The 20,394-nt window shown below is 38.9% G+C and overlaps 3 protein-coding genes and 1 long non-coding RNA gene across 5 annotated transcripts; all 4 read left to right on the forward strand.

The window, feature by feature from the left end:
- Nucleotides 1-2,726: 2,726 nt before the first annotated feature.
- On the forward strand, nucleotides 2,727-4,004 carry LOC129766826 (uncharacterized protein K02A2.6-like). Its single transcript, XM_055767424.1, has one exon. The coding sequence runs from the start codon at nucleotides 2,727-2,729 to the stop codon at nucleotides 4,002-4,004; it is 1,278 nt and encodes a 425-aa protein (XP_055623399.1).
- Nucleotides 4,005-5,514: 1,510 nt separating this feature from the next.
- Nucleotides 5,515-6,474, forward strand: LOC129764925 (MIT domain-containing protein 1-like). Its single transcript, XM_055764575.1, has 3 exons — nucleotides 5,515-5,757; nucleotides 5,810-6,248; nucleotides 6,306-6,474. Exons 1-3 carry the CDS (start codon nucleotides 5,637-5,639, stop codon nucleotides 6,460-6,462), a joined length of 717 nt encoding a protein of 238 aa, XP_055620550.1. The 5' UTR covers nucleotides 5,515-5,636; the 3' UTR covers nucleotides 6,463-6,474.
- A 9,630-nt stretch (nucleotides 6,475-16,104) lies between these two features.
- Nucleotides 16,105-17,273, forward strand: LOC129764927 (arylalkylamine N-acetyltransferase-like 2). 2 transcript variants are annotated; one of them, XM_055764577.1, is made up of 2 exons: nucleotides 16,105-16,249; nucleotides 16,306-17,273. In XM_055764577.1, the coding sequence occupies exon 2, from the start codon at nucleotides 16,413-16,415 to the stop codon at nucleotides 17,067-17,069; it is 657 nt and encodes a 218-aa protein (XP_055620552.1). In that variant the 5' UTR covers nucleotides 16,105-16,249; nucleotides 16,306-16,412; the 3' UTR covers nucleotides 17,070-17,273. The 2 variants fall into 2 exon arrangements, with proteins under 2 accessions (XP_055620552.1, XP_055620553.1); XM_055764578.1 differs by having other exon boundaries at nucleotides 16,109-16,284; nucleotides 16,352-17,273.
- Nucleotides 17,274-18,469: 1,196 nt separating this feature from the next.
- LOC129764928 (uncharacterized) lies at nucleotides 18,470-18,896 on the forward strand. The gene is made up of 3 exons (XR_008741291.1): nucleotides 18,470-18,587; nucleotides 18,729-18,780; nucleotides 18,849-18,896. It is a non-coding gene; the product is annotated as an uncharacterized LOC129764928 (long non-coding RNA).
- The last annotated feature ends 1,498 nt before the right edge of the window (nucleotides 18,897-20,394 follow it).

The raw sequence follows: 20,394 nt of genomic DNA on the forward strand, positions 1-20,394 counted from the left end.
TCTATATTTAAAAATCAACGAAATCTGTTTTTCATTTTCAAGAACTTTCAAACTTCCGTTCATGCATGTTCTGCATATTTAACAATAAAAAGGTTGAGCTGCCTGATGTTTTTTTTTTAAATACTTGTCAGTGTGAACACAATGGTCAAATTCGTGGTTTTTGAAGATGCTTAAAACGAAATATGCTACGGAAGTAAATAATCTAACAATTTGGTGTCAGAAAACTAATCACAAAGCAGTTTATGAAGATTTATCAGGTTGATCAAGAGCTTCTCGATAAGTTACCAAATATCCTATGTACAGTGTTGGAAAGAAGAAAAGTAAACAGCATTACCTAAAAACTTCTTCATGATTTTGTTTTCGAATGTGAACGTATTTCTTACAATGGAAAGGATGTAAACAGGCCATTGTTTGCATTCATTTCCAAATTTATATAAAACTCCAACTATTGGATTTTTTCATCCAGTATTGTGCATAGATGTTCAATGGAGTTTTGGTCTGAGGACTGGGATGTCCACTCAAGTATTTTAATCCTTTTGGACTGAAAATAGAGTTTCGCAACCTTCGAGGTGTGCTTGGGATCATTGTCCTGTTGGAAAATATAGCCTTTAATATTCATATTCATGAGTGACGGCTTTAAGTTCTCCTTCAAGACATTGACGTAGGACTCTTTACATCGATCTTGACGAGATTGTCCACCCCATTCCAAGTAAACAGCCCCACACAAGCAGTGATTCTCCACTTGCTTGCTGCGGCTTGAGTAGGCTGGGTAGTTCAGACTTCAGGCTGTCATTTCTTTGTGTCTTTTAACCTCAAACATACTCTAATCGGTCCAAACAATCTTCTTCCAAAAGTCAATATGACTGGAGCTACTGGTCGTGAACCGTCGGAGGATTTTTTTCATTTCAAAATAAAATATGCAAAATGCATACTCTAGTTGCAAATCATGACTATGTACCAGAATTGTATAAAAATGTCAAACAATGATAATCTTTATATAGATACACAGTTGCATGTTAACCCTTTGCGGTCGTATTCAATTCGGATATGGGTGTCATACTGGTTGGAATCATTTTTCCTTGAAAGAGCAGTGATTCATAATGAAGATAAATGAAGATAAACAAGATTTTTTCAATTCGTTTTGAAATATCTACTGAATAATGTGTTTTAAAATGCTGTTTTTTTATAAAAAAATATATTCTATAACTCTCATTCGTGTGCCATCTTTCGAAACACTCCCTCAAAATGAAGTCCTGGTTTTTGACTACAGTTCTGCACGGTAAAAAAGGTTTTTTGGCTGAGAACAGACATTTGAACGCGAAGATTTGATTTTTCACTTGCATTACTTTTTTCCAAAAATGTACACTTTCGCGAGGAATTGAAATTCGAGCAATTTGAAAAAAAAAAATAAAAATTTGTCACTTCTTTACAAAATCAACAACAAATTTCGCACGAATTACAACAAGTTTATAATTCGTAGACCATCCTTAGTTTCCAATCTATTCAAACAACGTATTTGGCCAAGCTACGGCATGTGGAAATTTGAATCTCGCTCCACGCAGAGGTAACTGCTCGTTTAAGCTCAATAAAACTCACATACTGCTTATGTTTCGGCTTCTATTCTTCGTGTGATCAATCTACATAAGTTACCGATTGGAGTTGAAACTGATAAAAAAAAGCAGGGTAGTCCAGAATCGAAGCCCCAGTCCTAAAAACCATGTAAAAGACTTCTGACTTTTTTGAAATGATGCTTTATTCTGTTGGAATAGCACGGTGGTTTCGATGCTAAAACGGCAACAAATGATTCAGGAATACTTCCTTAACTCCTATTAAAATTATTTGTTTTAAAGAGGCTTTAAACTTTCCAGTTCATACGCCTCTAAAGCCTTGAACTCCTAACTTTTTATTCGTGTGAGTGGAAAAGTCATTTGAAACAGTCCTTTCTGATAAACAAAATCTAACATGGAATAAATTTGAAATGGAACAAGGGTGCAATCGAGGTGTTTACTTGGTAATTTTGAATAAAAAAATATTCAGGAATGTCCACGTGGACAACAGAGGGAGGGGTCTGGTCAATGTCCAGGCTTGTCCACGAAGGGGGAGGGGAGAGTCTAAAATCGTGCTATTTGTGTCCACGTGATATGTGGACAGCCCCTGAGATGCCCATATGCGTGTCCAAAACGCACCACAACAACGAGTCAAAATATCAAACAATATCGAAGCGTTTATTTTGGATAACTCTTGATTCGTTGCTTATACCTTCCGCTTCCGTTATGTTTCTACCAGTTAGAATCATCAGATGATCTCGAATTTTCAAGGCATTTTTGTTATCAAACGCCGAAAACGCCAAAGAAATATGAATCCAAAATTTTTGTTTACAAGCGTATCAATATGTTCCGCTGTTCATAAACATATTGCTACGTGCCGCTGTTCACGAATGTGCTGCCAGACTTTTGGCCTTTGTATTTATGAATTTTTATTTTTATTCTAAGGTTTGTGTAGCAGGCCTTGCTTCCTTAGAAGGCTATGAGTTTTATGTATTGATTAAAATATAGTTGGTTAGTTAACCACCAAGCAAAATAGACCTGTTTTAGTCACTCCGAAATATCAGTCTACACAGCAAATCGCTTGCAGCGCTGGGCCCTGACACTCCTGCCGTTCACGTGGAATCTGAAGCGAAAGCAGTTCTCGTCGACACCATAAGCAATCTTCCAATAACGCACCAAATGATCTTGGCTGAAACGAAGAAGGATGCAGTTCTGCAACAAGTGGTTGGTTTCATCAATAACGGTTGGCCAGCAAATGCAAAGCAGATTTCCGACCATGATGTCAAGAAGTTCTTCGCCAGACGAGATGGACTCCAAGTCGTCGACGAATGCGTTATGTTCGGCGATCGGATCGTCGTGCCATTTAGGTTTCGCAAGCGAATCATTCGTCAACTACATCGTGGACACACTGGAATGGACCGGATGAAGTCTCTGGCGCGCAGCTACATCTACTGGCCCAATGTCGACGATGATGTGGCGCAGTTTGTTCGTCAATGCAGAGCGTGTGCTGAAGCAGCAAAGTCTCCAACGAAAGCAACGCTGGAGTCGTGGCCCATTTCAGTCCGGCCATGGCAACGTGTTCATATTGACTTCGCTGGTCCTATTGATGGATACTACTATTTCGTCATCATGGATGCTTATTCCAAGTGGCCCGAAATGTTCCGCAGTCGATCAATTAACACCACTGCAACTATAGACATGCTTCGTGAGACGTTTTCCCGTTTTGGCAACCCGGAATCATTGGTTTCAGACAACGGAACGCAATTCACCAGCGAGCGGTTCCAGCAATTTTGTTATGCAAATGGTATCAATCACCTCCGTACTGCTCCATACCACCCGCAGTCCAACGGCCAAGCAGAACGATATGTCGATTCCCTCAAGCGTGGCCTTAAGAAGCTGAGTTATGGAGAAAGTTCACCTACACTGGAGCATCTGCACACATTTCTTTCGGTGTACCGCTCTACTCCAAACCCAAATACTCCGGAATCGACGTCTCCAGCTGAAGCGTTCCTAGGGAAACCTTATTCCGTTACTCAAATTGCAAGGAACCACAAACAAGATGAGCAGTTCAATCGTCAACATGGAGCTGTCAAACGCAATTTCAAAGGTGACGACTTGGTCTTTGTTGAGCAGCATAGCAGAAATGCCATGTCCTGGGTTCCTGGCCGAGTCATCGAACGGAAAGGTTCCGTAAATTACATCGTTGTTCTGGGCACAACAGGACGACTGAGGCTTATTAGGTCTCATATCAACCAAATGCGCCCTCGCTACGATTGTGACACTTTTGAGGGAGAGACGCAGCAACTACCATGGGAAATCCTACTCGATGAGTTTCAACCTCCAATAACACCTGCACGAGTTAATCCAGCAGTACCATCTACATCCGTTAACCCAGCACCCTCTGCATCCGATGGTCCTGTTCCAATTTTGATGCAACCGGTTCTGGATCCAGCATAAGGTACATCTGGCCCGAATCCTGGTCCGATTATTGAAGAAATTGAAAACGACGCTACACCAACACTTGACCCATCCGATCAAGAAGAAATAACCCTGCGACGTTCTTCTCGTAAATCAAAATTTCCAAGATGGCTTACTTACTTTTAAGAGGGGGAGATGTAGCAGGCCTTGCTTCCTTGGAAGGCTATGAGTTTTATGTATTGATTAAAATATAGTTGGTTAATTAACCACCAAGCAAAATAAACATGTTTTAGTCACTCCGAATTACCAGTCTATCACCGTGGTAACGGATACAACAGTTTGCATTATTCTTAATCATGGATGGGTTTTAGTAGTCAAAAACATTGAAATCATTTTGTTCGTTCTGGTTCTTATTACAAGATTACAAGAAATGATATGTGAAAATGGTTTTATGCTTTTCAGAAACCATCTGGGTATAAAACAGTTGCAGAAATATCTGAGTGAATTGGTAACACTGGAACTCTTCATTAATCTCCATACTGGGGCGATGTGCCCCATTATGAGATGGATTATAAAATTGCATTTTGATATAAAACTGAGTTTTCAAGATTTTTTTATTCAAACTCAATGGATAGCTCTGGTAACATTTGAGAATGTATAGGAGTTTGCAAAATTTAAATAAGTTTTTTCATGCTTCAAAAGCCTTATGACAGAAGCGGTCAAAGTTGCATGAAATCATGCAGTTTTTAATATATTATTTTTATATGAAGATAGACGTGGTTTTTGGTGCTACACTACATTTAACTGTATTTATAATGAAAAAAGGAAGTTATAAGCACAGGAAAATTCTGCCGATCACCGCGTTTTCCATGATTCTTTCTTTCGTTGTTTTTAAGAGCTTTAAACTTTGAAGTTCATTCGCCTCTAATTCCATGATTTTTGATGGTGGGGCGTTTTACCGACACGGTGAGCCTTACCCAAAGTTCCCCTACATTGTGTTTCAATATGAGTTGCTCATCCGTGTTCATTGAAGGACAAAGGGAACAATTTTCTGAAGTGAAGGAGTCCGACATTCAATTTGAAATTCTTTCCAATTTATGGTTGTCAGAAAATCGTGGCTATTCTCTAATCGCTATGGTTGTGTACACTTGTTTCACTCTGACTGCATACTATAATTATGTTTTGCGGATCAGTCAAAATAAATGTATGCCATATACCTGGTTATTTACAACATAAAATGATAAAAGTAGAATATAGGTTGAGAAATTCTTTATTGTTTGCTGCTATCAACCCATTTTCTTCTAATTTTGTTGCTTAGTTCGGTTTGACTGAACAACGACAATTCATTTGTAATACGAATATTGAATGGCGGAAATTACCATGTATGTATGTTAATACCTTTAGAAGTCAGAATTGCCGCGCTCAAATATGCGCATGTCTCATGTAGCGAACAGCTTCGATTGGCATTTGTTTCATTTTCACAACGTTCCAACCCTTAACGGACTAAAGGTAAACATAAATATCAGTCGAGCAGTTTTGACATATGCTTCCTGTTGAAAGATTCAAATCATCTGTTCTGCAGTACGATGCGTGTAAACAAACAGAAATCAGCTGGAAGCTGACCAAATCGGAATTTAAACAGTGCAAAAGTTACGGAATAAGTGAATAAAAATGGCACAGATAGCAATAACTTTGCTAACAAAAGCAATCGAATACGACATGAACGGCCGAAAGCTGGAATCATTGAAGCTGTACGAAGATGGAATTGAGGCGTTGCTCAAGGAATCTAAAGGTATGTTCCGATGCGTATTTGAGTGCGGTTCACTAACACGTATTTAATACAGCCGAGACAGATCCAAAACGGAAGCAGCATTTTCAGAACAAAATCCTCGAATACATGAACCACGCTGAAAAGGTGAAAGAACTGATATCGCGATGGAAGAGTAGAGGAGAAATCCGGGATCAGATTCACGTTGTGGATGGAGCAACTGGTTACAGCTACCACAGGGTGTTTGGAAAATATCTATCGGAAGAGGTGAAGGAAATTCTCATCGAGGAACCTTATGTTCGTGAACACCATCAGATTTGCAATGTCGTGATGTTTTGTGAACTTGCCGTGAGTAGTTGTAGAGGTTTGAAGTTCATCAAATTATTAACTGTGCGCGAACAGAAAAATAACGACGAACAAGGGAGAGCGTTTCAAACGCTGAGAGAAAGTTTGAAGAAGCATGGGATCGAACTTCTTGTGGAGTATTCTGCCCATATGCACGATAGACAAATAATGTAAGCATTATAAACGTATTTAAAATATCAAAGTTTACCTCAATCTTTTCATTAAAGGCTTAGTAACGGGTATGTGGTCAAAATAGGACGAGGATTAAACTATTTCAAACCAACACCGAGCAAATACTGTCTAGGAGCTTTCAACTATCACTACCGAGAGTGTAGAGAAACTAATATAGATGTTTTTTATTGTCCCGAAAATAATAAAACCTGAAAGTATATTGTACTACTTTTGATTTTTGTACTGAATTCTTCAATAACACTCTACCACATAAATCGCTGAAACTCTTCCGATACATTGCAAGATCACTAAATGTCGTTTTGAATTCACACGTTGGACCCCCACCGAGTTGCGGGAGCGAGAAAAAATTCTCCGTCAGGCTCATGTCGGTCCCTGCGAACATGATAGTGGATTCTCCCACAAATCATTTTCTAGCTTTGTTAAATATTTGTCCGGTTTGTCCGAAAAATGATCATGGTTTTAGAAATCACTGTTTGTGAATGAAGAAAATCGAATTTTCAAGTAGATATTGCTTGATGTTGATGTTTATTGCTGAAGTTTACTGTCATCATATTGATCCATTCATAATTTAAGCTTTCTTCAGAATATTACCTTTTCTGTGTATTTCAAAGGTGAACAGCACTCAGAGAAACATTACGTGTTAAAGCATCTCAAAAACAAAGAATGGAATGGAATGAAACATTATTTCTTCTACTAACGAAGGACAACATAAAGAAATTGCAGCGCGTCAAGCGGCTGCCATAGTAACCATGTGGACAAACCAACATCAGTTCATCGGACAAACCTTGACCAGAATTGAGGTCATCGAGATGCGTTAATTACATGCTTTAGAGGTATAAATCTGATACAAATGGTGTGCAAGCATGATGTTTACAACATATGTAAGTGTTATAATCCAAAAAAAGGTCTGAATACGTAGCAAAAAATCATTTGGTGGTTGATTATCCATATAAATCCTATGCAGCGATCTCTTTTGCCTGCCCAACGGATCACTAATCAAATGCACGCTGCAAGCGCCCTATTGTATGCAATAGCGAAAGTAAACAACCCCATTGAGTTGTATTGGTGTGGTTACAATGCTTCCCCCTTGCTTCGTTCGAATTCGTCAGCTTCTATCGAACAAAATTGTTTGTTTCTCTTCGTACAATCGAATTTTCGTACGTACTCCGATCCAAAGTAGCCTTAGGGTGGGTTTAGACTAGTGATATATTCATGTGAAGAAATATGATGAGATTTATAGAAATCGCATCAACCGTTTACACTAGCGAGAACTTCTATAATGAATATATTCTTATTTTCGATGAATTTATTCACCTGAAGTAGAACTGCATCCAACTTTAGTGATTTCTCACCAGTGAGAAATTCACAAGCGCAATTTATTCAAGTTATATATACCTCGAATAAGTGTATCATATTTATTCTCACCCGTTTACACCTATATTCAAGGGAATAAATCCATCTATAGCTATAGATCTCCCTAATGTAAACCCGCCATTAGGCTAAGGTTACTTTGGATAGGAGTACGCACGAAAATTTGATTGTACGAATAGAAACAAACAATTTTATTCGATAGAAACAGACGAATTCGAACGAAGCAAGGGGGAAGCAATGTAACCACACCAATACAACTCAATGTGGTTGTTTACTTTCACTATTGCATACAATTCGTACGATCACTTCTCTGCATCCAGTGTCACCGCCGCCTTAGACTATGGTTTGTGTTTTGTTTAGTTAAGTCGTTCGTGAGTTATAGTGTCGCAAATATGGAGCAAAATAAAGAGAAAATCCGACATATTTTACAGTACTACTATGACAAAGGCAAAAATGCATCTCAAGCTGCCAATAAAATTTGTGCAGTTTATGGATCCGATACAGTTTCCATTTCCACCGCACAACGATGGTTTCAACGTTTTCGTTCTGGTGTAGAGGTCGTCGAAGATGCACCACGCTCCGGAAGGCCTGTCGTCGAAAATTGCGACAAAATCACTGAATTAGCCGAGAAATACCGGCATAGTAGCAGCCGTAGCATCGGCCAAGAGCTGGGGATAAGTCATCAAACCGTTATTAACCATTTGAAGAAGCTTGGATTCACAAAGAAGCTCGATGTATGGGTGCCACACACGTTGACGCAAAAAAACATCTTTGACCGTATCGACGCATGTGAATCGTTGCTGAATCGCAACAAAATCGACCCGTTTCTGAAGCAGTTGGTGACTGACGATGACAAGTGGGTCACTTACGACAACGTGAAGCGCAAACGGTCGTGGTCGAAGCCCGCTGAAGCGGCTCAGACGGTGCCCAAGCCCTCATTAACGGCCAGGAAGGTTCTGCTGTGTGTTTGGTGGGATTGTCAAGGAATAATGTATTATGAGCTGCTTCCTTATGGCCAAACGCTCAATTCGGACCTGTACTGCCAACAACTGGACCGCTTGAAGGTAGCACTCATGAAGAAGAGGCCATCTTTGATAAAAAACAGAGGCCGCATTGTCTTCCATCAGGACAACGCCAGGCCACACACTTCTTTGGTGACGCGCCAGAAGCTCCGGGAGCTCGGATGGGAGGTTCTTTTGCATCCGCCGTATAGTCCGGACCTTGCACCAAGTGACTACCACCTGTTTTTGTCCATGGCGAACGAGCTAGGTAGTCAGAAGTTAGCCACAAAAGAGGCCTGTGAAAATTGGCTATCCGAGTTTTTTTCCAATAAGGAAGCGAGCTTCTATAACAGGGGTATTATGAAGTTGGCATATCGTTGGGAACAAGTCATCGAACAAAACGGCGCATATTTGACTTAAAACAGATGATTGTAACTAATTTTATGAACAAATGAAAATTCAAAAAACATACCACAGGACTTTTTTGACAGCCTAATATCATTAATGCAATGAACGCACATTATTTTCATTCATTTTAGATGCAGCGATATGAATTTCAAAACAATCAGATAACACCGATCAACCAGGTCTGAATTTTATGCAACAGAGTATTTCCTCCGCACCAACAGTTACCTACGCTGTGCCTGTTTCAAACGAACCAGCTGTAGTGTCCCACAACCAGTACGATCAGTTCAATCTACAGCTGAAGCAGCAGTCGTCAGGAAACGACATGCCTGGATATCCACGGTTGAACAGCGCTCAATATGACGAACATACAACCACCCAGGACAGCTCACCAATAACTACTGTGACCAACGCGAATGAGACTTAGAGCAGTTCGGCGCAAGCCCGCCGGTAGTGGCTCTTCCATATACCCTCCAGCATAGCTCCCACATTTGCTGAATCGCCAATCCCAGCAATACCAACGCCAGTCTTCAAATAACATCAACCACAATGGTGGCCATCTGCAGCAGCAAGGTGACTGAGATGGCTAAAATTAACAGCATCAACAATCGGCCGATCTTTTCAACAAATCTGATCGGGCGAACTTCAAATTGCGAAAAACTATTATCTCCATACATAAAAAAGGATTTTTGTCTGTCTGATTCTTATGGACTCGGAAACTACTAAATCGATCGACATGAAAATGGGTATGTAGGAGTTTTTGAGGTCGGGGAAGGTTCTTATGATAGTTCGGGACCCCTCCCCCCTCTCTAAGGGGGGCTGCCATACAAATGAAACACAAATTTCTGCTTTACTCGAGAATGAATCAAGCAAATGAAACCAAATTTGGCATGTGGAGGTGAAATAAATGGTTCTTTGGTGGTTAGATACTCCCCCCCTCTCTAAGGGGGGACTGCCGTACAAATGAAGCATACATTTCTGCATAATTCAAGAACTAATCAAACAAACGGAACCAAATTTGGCATATGGAGGTTTTAGGGTGCAATAAATGTTTCTATAGTGGTTAGATACTCCACCCCCTCTGTAAGGGGGGGGGGCTGCCATACAAATGAAACACAAATTTCTGCATAACTCGAGAACTAATCAAGCAAATGGAGCCAAATTTGGGATGTGAGGGTTTTTGGGTACGAGAAATGTTTCTATCATGGTATGATACCCCTTCCTCCTCTAGTATGGAGAGGGGGTCCCAAAATTTTCGGAAATCTCTGAAGGAAAATGGGAAAATTCGAAAAATACAATTCGAATGTGTTCTACAATTACAAGCGTTGTTAGTCCATTTGATGTTTGCGGTAACGAAAATGATCTTCGTTCGAAAGTGGAAATGGATTTTAATATGATAGAACACACTCCTATATCGTCTCTTATCTATATAAATAAAATGGGTCGCCGAATGTGTTGATAAGAGCAAAACTCGAGAAAGGAATTGTCCGATTTAGGACTGTCATCATTCTATCATATTTTCTGTATCAAAAATTTATTCCATGTAACGGAGAAACATGTTATTTGCAAGTGGATGAAAAATCTTGCACGAGAATTGTGTCTGAAAGTAATCTGATATTATAATGTCGAGTTTTGGTAGAAGTACTGAATTTTTATAGTAAAAAATAATTTTGAAGGGTATATTAGAAGATCAGTCAATGAACAATTCTGCGATTGGACCCATGAACGTGCGCTAAGTAACAAAACGTGGATGTGATAACGAAAGATAAATTTTGGGCGGGGCGAAGCTTGCCGGGTCAGCTATTCATGAATAAAAACGATCTGAGGGACGTGATCGGTGGTGGTCTTCATTCAACTGATCAACACATGGGATCCATATTTAAGCTAATATAATATTGTAAAGCGTTTATTTATTTTTGTACCAGAAACCAGAGGTGACCAAAACCTGACCAATGTATTGGGTATCGCTCTCATTGAAAGTCACCTCAATCAATTGCTATTATTCAAATAAACATAAACACATATTCACTTCCAAAGTTCAACTTCAGCTTCCATGGTTCAAAATTGATTCGGTTAGCCAATAATAATTATGTTGATTTCCAAAACATTGCGTAGCACTAAACCGTTGCTTCTCTGCGGATGAGATTTGTTGAGAAAACAAAAACAATATATCGATCTTTTATACCCAGTATATGGATAGGGACCGGCTCAGCAATAGACCGGTCACTTTTATCGTATAGCCATACACTCGAAGACAGCCTAATGATTACAACACGAGCAGCTGGCAGCGACAGTAATACTACTAGGGGAAATCAGGATAAAACCGACACTGTGGGTAAAACCGACACCCCCTGATTTTCACAGTTAGAAGCAATTTTTCGCAAGTCGCTTTTCTGTTAAAACAAACAACAAAACAGAACCGGTCAGCAAACAGGAGTTAGTCCGTGTAATATTTCGCTCGTGGAATTTATGTGTTTTTGTCGGAAAATTTTGGAAAACTCGTTACTTCTGGGAACCTAAGTCATCCTAGATCATTGTTCCATGTATTTTGTGAGATTGTAGATGGTTTTGTTGCTTATCGGTGCTCTAAAACTTTGTTCTGCAATTTCGAGTCAGTTCGGGGTAACACCGACACCTTCAGTCAGGGTAAAACCGACACCAGGGTTTGTGTTACACGAACAGGAAAATGCTTTCTCACTTTTTGTGAATGCCAGTAGATACCGTATATTACATTTGAAAAAAAAAGGTTGGGCTGGACTGATAAACAGCCAAAACCAACGATGAATCAGGTATGCAATCAAAAAGCTTGGCAGAGCTTCAATGCTCATCGGCACATCTCCCGTGGATGCTCACCCAAGCTGGGACATGAACATAAGTACTGGCTGAGATTTATAGACTGGAATTCGAACATTCGTTCCGCAAACCTAAGACTACATCAGCGGCGAGGGCTATGGACTTCAATTGCAGTTGAATTTTATGCATTATACTATTCAAAATTTGAGCAATCCAATTACATACAATTTACAACTATCCCCGCTTTTCCCTCTTGAAGCGTCTAAATAGTATATAGATAGCCTCTTGATACTTAGAAATTATTGTAACAAGTTTACATTCGTTTCTCTAAAGGTGTCGGTTTTACCCGACAGGGTGTCGATCTCACCCGCACTCCCATTTATTTCACCTGAAAATATAAATTTTTGTAAACTATCAAAACTCGAGCTCTACTCAAAAAATGATCATCATATATAGTAGAATGGTTAATTAATAGTTGAAGAGAAGTTCTGTAAGCATTCGAAGTCGAAGAAACGCGGGAGTTCCAGGAAATATGTGGAAATCCTTAGGGTGTCGGTTTTACCATGATTTCTCCTACCAAATTGGTTCCGGTGCTGAATAGAGATGGGCAAAACAGTTCACTTTGATGAACGGTTCACTCACTAACCGTTCATCTAAGTGAATCAGTTCTTTTGAACCGATCTTTCGCTCTTTCGTTCAGCGGTATTTAGAAAATAGAATGTTCGCTGGAACCCAATATCAATGGAAAGCTATTAATTGATATCGTTGGATTGGATAGTGTACGTATGGGATTCATATTTTTGAAAATTAGTGGGGAAAGATAAGCTAATTCATTAAAAGTCGCAAACTGTATGTGAAAATATGTTTATCGGTCGATAAACTTTTATGATTTATGTAATAATTTGATGCGCACAAAATATGTGCAATTTTTCATATTCTCTTTTTGGACAACACACAGGTTCCATGTAAGATCATATTTCATAATGTTCATTCAGGGAAAAAATCAGCAGCGCATTTCACTAACAATCAATCATACAAACAATCACGATAACACGTACACGCAATAGGCCAAACAATGAATTGAGAGCAACGGAAAAACTTTTTTCTCAACATGCCCTCACTATAAAATTTTATGTTTACCTAATCCATGAATCGCCCCAGCGCAGAAAGTATATGATTGTTGCGCGGAATTGAAAGAATACATGAAATTGAAAATATATAGTTTTGCTTTTAAAACTACGAAAATCTAATTTAATTTTTAACCCAAAATTGAGTATACATTAACAAAATAAACCCTGCGTTACATGCATTTTGCTCATAAATGACAAATCGTTTTATTTTCCTTACAAGCGTTCTCGTTATATTTATCCATTCCGTCCAGCGCAAATCAGTTTGCGCTGGACGGAAATTTATCCATTCCGTCAGCGCACTAGTTTGTTCGCAAACAGTTCGCCCGCAAACACTTCGTTCTCAAACAGTTCGTTCCCAAACAGTTCACTCTCAATCAGTTCTTTCCCAAACAGTTCACTCGCAAACCATTCTTACGGAATCAGTTCGTTCACAAACCGTTCGCTCGCAATCAGTTCGTGGGGAGAACTACCGTTCTTTGAAAAAGAACGACCACTCGTTCACTCTTTCCGGCGAACTAGTTCTTTTGTACCGTTCGTGAACGGTTTGCCCATCTCTAGTGCTGAGCTCAGCAATGATGTATGGCGGTGCAGGCAGCGACAGCAACAGTAGCTCTAACGATAGTACTATGGGAGATGGTGGTGGTTGAATCGCCTGGATAAGTCATAGGGCCTGATTCTCGAATACACTACGAATACACTTCACGGTGGAAACGGAATGAAACGCATTCGCGATGACAACGGTACGGTGTCAACATCTGGATGCGAGATTAGTTTCCCACTAAATTTATCATTATAATATCAAATTATCTTCAGATGAAATTTTTGTGTGAGATTAGTATATCACATGAAGAAAACAAAGTTTTCCACTCACATTGAATACCAGTTTGATACGAACAAGTTAATTTTCATTAATGTTTTTTCATTTGAAAAGTGCTCATTCTGCCTGAAAACTCATCATTATCTTCGACACTTCACTAACTCGTAAAACGTAGTTCAATGGCGTGCCGTTTATTTCGTTTCCACCGTGAAGTGTATTCGAGAATCAGGGCCATATTGTTATTCCTAGAGATGGGCAAAACAGTTCACTTTGATGAACGGTTCACTCACTAACCGTTCATCTAAGTGAATCAGTTCTTTTGAACCGTTCTTTCGCTCTTTCGTTCAGCGATATTAAGAACAACATAGAATGTTGGCTGGAACTCAACATCAATAGACAGCTATTAATTGATATCGTTGGATTGGGCCGTGTACGTATGGGATTTATATTTTTGAAAGTTAGTGGGGAAAGATAAGCTGCTTCATTAAAAGTCGCAAACTTTATGTGAAAATATGTTTATCGTTCGACAAAAGTTTATATAATAATTTGATGCGCACAAAATATGTGCAATTTTTCATATTCTTTTTTTTTGGGCAACACGCAGGTTCCATGTAAGATCATATTTCATAATGTTCATTCAGGGAAAAAATCAGCAGCGATTTTCACTAACAATCAATCATAGAAACAATCACAATAACACGTACACGCAATAGGCCAAACAATGAATTGAGAGCAACGAAAAAACTTTTTCCTCAACATGCCCTCACTATAAAATTTTATGTTTACCTAATCCATGAGTCGCCCCAGCTTCCCCCAGATTGTTTTCTGATAATCAGAAAGTATATGATATGTATATGATGTTTTGCTTTTAAAACCACGAAAATCTAATTTAATTTTTAACCCAAAATTGAGAATACATAAACAAAATAAACCCTGCGTTACATGCATTTTGCTCATGAATGACAAATCATTTTATTTTCCTTACAAGCGTTCTCGTTATATTTATCCATTCCATCCAGCGCAAATCAGTTCAGCTGCACTCGTTCGTTCGCAAACAATTTGCCCGCAAACACTTCGTTCACTCTCAATCAGTTCTTTTTTTTTACAGTTCACTCGCAAACAGTTCGTTCACAAACAGTTCACTCTCAAACCGTTCTTACGGAATCAGTTCGTTCACAAACCGTTCGCTCGCAATCAGTTCGTGGGGAGAACTATCGTTCTTTGAAAAAGAACGACCGTTCGTTCACTCTTTTCGGCGAACTAGTTGTTTCGTACCGTTCGTGAACGGTTTGCCCATCTCTAGTTATTCCCAACTAGTGATCCCCGATTTTTGAAATTAATCGTTCATCAGCTAATCGAAAACTTTTCACCAGTTTGTTATTCGATACGATTAATCGCCCCAAATAACCGATTAATCGATTAAGCGAAATAATAAGCTTGACTCATATTTCCCATTTACTAGAAAGACATCTGGAATAAAAAAAATGTTCATTCCGCTTGAAAATCAATTATTATCGTTTACGCTCTCCTAAAGTCGTAAACGAATCTCAATTCGCGTTAACGGCATTGAGCTTCGTTTCCGAATAAGGGGAGCGTCAAAGATAATGATTGATTTCCAGAATAAAATTGCAGCGGCCGTACGTTTTTTTCTCTCTGGGTTTGGATCGATTAATCGACGTAAATTATTCGTTCGCTTCGATTATTGAGTGTGCAGTATTCGTTCGATTAATAATCGATTTCTGTAGGAAGTATTCGATTAATCGATTAATCGAACGATTATCGGGGATCACTATTCCCAACTGATAGCCGATAAGCAAACCGCCTGGGTTGGGTCATCATTGTTCTCCTGCAAATCCAAAAATAATAGTAGCTACACTTAGAAAAATCCTCGGTCGAAAACTACCAAATACATTTGGTAATGCAAAATTAGTAGAATGTACAATTTTTTTGTACATATTGTCAACAAACCCGCATCCCTACCAGAGATTAGTATATTTTACTCGATAACATTAGTAAGCTTGGATATTGTCATATCTGAAAACTGGTGAGAAGAGCGCGTATTAACCATTTTCATTGTTCCCATAAGGCAATACGGAGGTATAATAAGGATATAATTCTGATACGTGCATTTCCGGCGAGAAAATGTAGCCGATATTGGGCTTCCGAATCATGGTTCTGCTTGACATAAGTGTTTATTAGTACGGTCGAAAATGACTATAGATTGGTAGTATTTACCAAAAAATTCGTTATATTTACTAATTATTTCTCTCAGTGTATGAGAATAGCGATAAGCATAACAAATCGGAAAACAATCTTCACCTCGATACAAGTGATCAAATAGACTCTAACAAATCTTCTAATAATCTTAATTTGAGCGGTACAAGCAGTACTTCTACGAGCGAACACCGTTCACAAGTTGATGAAAGATTCTCTTGTTGTTCTCTTCTTCGGAAAACTCTGACGTAACGTTCCACCTAATTATACGATCTTGGATTAAGTAACCCACTATTCATTCCAGTTTTCACTCATTCTCACATTCTAAACTGCTTGACTTCTCTTATCAGTCATTCAAGCAGTCTAGAGCGCACCTCAAACTGTTGCCCATACACAGTAATCAGCTGAGCGATGATTAATTCTGACAGCATCAATCTTCGAGTGGCCCGCCCGGATGAGGTGGAACTGGTTCGAGAAGTCTTGAGGACGATTTACTATCCGGAAGAGGCAATCACTATTTCCTACATGCATGGCAGTGAACCAACGTTGGACGACGAGCGATTCTCGCTGTCATTTGTGCAGCAAGGAACCGTGGTGCTGGCAGAAGACAGCAATACGAGTAAGCCTATGGGAATTTCAATTGCAGGACCGATTGAGCCCGGTGATCCGGACCTAATGGTACAAGAGGCGGCGATTACGGAAACTAAGAAGTGGTCTGATATCCTGAAGCTGCTAGCGCTTCTAGAGCGGACTGCCGATGTTTGCGGTAGATATGGGTTACCCAGAGCTTACCATGTGCATATTTTAGCTGTAGATCCAGCCTGTAGAGGACATGCTTTAGGTTTCAGACTGATGCAATTTCAGATAGATTTAGCAAGAAAACTGGGGTTCGGAGCAATTAGTGGTGATTTTACTAGTGTATATTCCGCAAAAATAGCAGATAAGTTAGAGATGGAATGTATTAACGAGCTGTCACTGGGAGATTATAGAGATGAAAAAAGCGATAAACTGTTCGATCCTCAAGAAGCGCATCGTGTCATAAAAACCTACGCGAAAGTATTAAAATAGCAGATTTTTATTTATCAGTGAACACTTTTCGTTTTAATTATTATTCTTATATGATAACTTGAACATATTGCCAAATAAAAGCTGTAATGTAGCTTGAAGCTAATCATTCCATCCCTTTTCGTTAAATACACAGTAATCGGATTGCTAAATTCATAAGAAACAAGTACATTTGCTTGGATTAGCAACGATTCCAGTTTCTCGTTCCAACTGAATATTTTACTAATTCTTTTTGACTTGATGACACCGCATTGAACCGACTGGATTATAGACTTTATTTTACTCTAACGCAAATAATTATGCTGCGGAATAACATGCCTATATTGCGGAGGCTTAGATAAGCATCAGTTGAGCACTTATATCAAGACGATGGAGAGAAAATAACAGGGGAAATATGTGTTTAATTGAATCGCTTTGCTAGGAAATAACTATTTCCTGTTTTCACTTACGTGAATGCCTTGGATTAATATCATTTCTATGGCTCATAAAACGAGTCCTCGACCAAAACGATTTTAACCAATGCAATTATTTTTTTTTCGATTCAATTTTTCCAGATTAAAAGCAAGTTTATTACCTTTGAACAGTTGACATTCTTATCTTTTGAAAAGGGTTGAACGGAACAAAATATCAATGAGCTTTGACGGACAGTTTCTGATAACATCAATCAACCCCTTCATTGCGTCATTTTAAACATTCCCTCAAACTAAACTAAACTGAAGAACCGAGTAATATTGTAGGAGATTGTTTCCTTCGGCTTGTTTGCGAACGAAGGGGTTGCTTTAAAAATCTGCAAGAAAATGTGTATAATAAATACATCTTGTTTTCCACTCTGACTGATTTCCTCCGGTTCAATCTGAATTCGTTTCTCATTGGTATCCTTCAGCGCGTTACTGGAGCATGAACGTTGAACGGTGAATGGCAATGGTCGCATTAAATTACAATCATAATTAATGGATTTATTTGTTTGCTTTAGCGTCTACCAGATACTGGGCTTCCGGCCAAAATGTTCATAAAATGTTACCGACTGCAAAGCCTCACTGAGTAGAGGGACAGCAGTCGGAGAAAATCGGAGAAATGACGGCACAGAAGGTTCAATTAACTTTAGTCATTAGCTTTGAATTATGACACAAACAATCACAGAACATGCCAGTCGTACCGAATGGTGCAGTGCGAATTGACATTAAAACTTAAATAGGTTGGTAGTGGCCAGGCATTCTGGTTCCTCCGGGTCGGGTTTGGAGTGGAAAAAAAATTGTCGAGCGTCACTGGATCTGCACCTCTTGAGACTGGTGTGATGCATCTCAATTAGTGGATCTCGAAGAATGTGAAACGAAAAAAATATAAGAAAAATCATCTTGGTTCATTCCAATTTAATTGAGCTCAATTATATAGTAACTAATTGAAGTGAAAACTCATAATACATATAACGTATCTAGGTCTTATCACAATCTTAGTTGAGTACAAGTTAATGTACAAAGGAATGCATATGACACGAAAGGAGTATTACTAGGGTAACACGGGGTGAGTTGGACATACGGGGTGATTTGGACCACCCCTTTATCTCAAAAAGTACGGCTCAACTTGGATTATTTATAATGTCATATCTTTCTATTGTTGAACCGCATGTACCTAACGTAAAAAAACTTTGGTAAAATTCGACAGCTGGTAGGAAACGGTAGCATGAACATAGTAAGCACTTTGATTGTCAAAAAATGTGAGTTTTCCAATCGTGGTTTTAAGGTTTTTCCCGCTGATTAAACAAACTTTTCGTGTATTGTGCAGGAAAGTTCTGTTCGCCTAAGGAAGAGGAACAATATAATGCAGCGAAACAGTAAGTTTGATAACAATGAATAAAATTAATTGCATTTTAATTTTTGCATGTTGTGTGCGGTGACATGGATACGTTTCTGTGGGGTGAATTGGTCCTATATGTGTGAGGCTTTTCTTTGGTCTAATTGATTCCAGATGCCGCTGAATTACGAAAACAGGATGGGCAGACAACGTTGGAAGAAGGAAGAGCTTGAAAGAGCAACGCGGGACATGAAGAACGGATTTTCTTTGACCAAGCATCGAAAGTGTTTGAAAATGCTCGAACAACAGTGGAAAGATCCATGTAGAATTCGAGATGGTCTCAATCCAATTTTTCTGGTCTGGAATCTGGCCAAGACACCTGGTATCGATTCCAAAACACTGTTACTGATTGTAACATTATCCCAAAATACTTTACATGAACATAGGTAGGTTTTTTTCCGATGAAACACTGGACCAAATCACCCCGCATCAAATTTAAATGTCCAAATATCATCTCTTTTATTTTATAATATATTTGGTAGATCGAAGCTTTATATTATGATTAAACACTATTGATTGAGAGAAAACAAGTGTAGCTCAGTGTTCAATGTTACATTTTTGATTTAGACCGTATTGGCTTTTTTTTTATATCTGTATTATAGTGATTTTCAACTCATTTGGCTGGTTCGTCACTTTTACTTCCATTTTTGGAAGAATGTCGGGAGTGAGAATTGAACTCGTGACCTTTAGCGTGAGAGGCATGGATGTTACCACTACGCCAGATCGCCTCCCACCGTATTGGTTTGGAAATATTAGGCGATTTGCTTAGGGGGTCCAAATCCCCCCCCCCCCTTTTACCCTACATGCAGTATCGAAAATATTCATGTTCACGACATTCAAATACAGTAGAACCTCGATTATACGCGAGCGGCTGATTCGCGGTGCGGATAATCCGCGAAAGTGAGTTCTCTAGTAAATCTATAAACCTTCCCGGAATTTGTCAGTGAGTAGTAAAGTCTTGCTTTTTTGTTTTGGTCATGGCTTTCACATTATCTGATCATTGATGTACACGACCTTACAGATTGATAGTTCAATAATTTCTGTATTGATGGAACATAGTTTTCATGCTAAAATATATATATTTTCGGGTTTGTACCTCATTTTTAGGTTTATATTGCATTATCCGCGATTTTTGTTATACGCGATGGCCTAGCCTGACTATTTCGCGGATAATCGGGGTTTTACTGTACGTCGAATTTCATCAATTACCTTGTATTGATAACCTACTGTTCAAGCGAGAATCGATAAATATGAAACAACACTATTAATGAACACGAGTGGGATGAACATCAACATCAACATGCCATGATGTTCATTTTTCATTTGAATCTTCATTTCCGTCATGATATTTGAAACGTTGAAATTGAAGATCACTGTGTGTTAGTGAAAATTAAAGCATAAAATTCAACGTCAACCAAATGAAAGTGAAATCGATCAAAGTTAAGGGATGGCCATTCATTACAAAAAAATCTTGTTT

The sequence above is a fragment of the Toxorhynchites rutilus genome, chromosome 2 (assembly GCF_029784135.1).
Source record: "Toxorhynchites rutilus septentrionalis strain SRP chromosome 2, ASM2978413v1, whole genome shotgun sequence".
Taxonomy (NCBI): domain Eukaryota; kingdom Metazoa; phylum Arthropoda; class Insecta; order Diptera; family Culicidae; genus Toxorhynchites; species Toxorhynchites rutilus.

Bases quoted from the DNA above. Each gene is read 5' to 3' on its own strand.
- LOC129764927 (XM_055764577.1), top strand. From the start codon at position 16,413: ATGATTAATTCTGACAGCATCAATCTTCGAGTGGCCCGCCCGGATGAG.
- LOC129764925 (XM_055764575.1), top strand. From the start codon at position 5,637: ATGGCACAGATAGCAATAACTTTGCTAACAAAAGCAATCGAATACGAC. The intron at 5,758-5,809 runs GTATGTTCCGAT...TATTTAATACAG, and splicing joins GTTGCTCAAGGAATCTAAAG to CCGAGACAGATCCAAAACGG. The intron at 6,249-6,305 runs GTAAGCATTATA...TTTTCATTAAAG, and splicing joins ATGCACGATAGACAAATAAT to GCTTAGTAACGGGTATGTGG.
- LOC129766826 (XM_055767424.1), top strand. From the start codon at position 2,727: ATGATCTTGGCTGAAACGAAGAAGGATGCAGTTCTGCAACAAGTGGTT.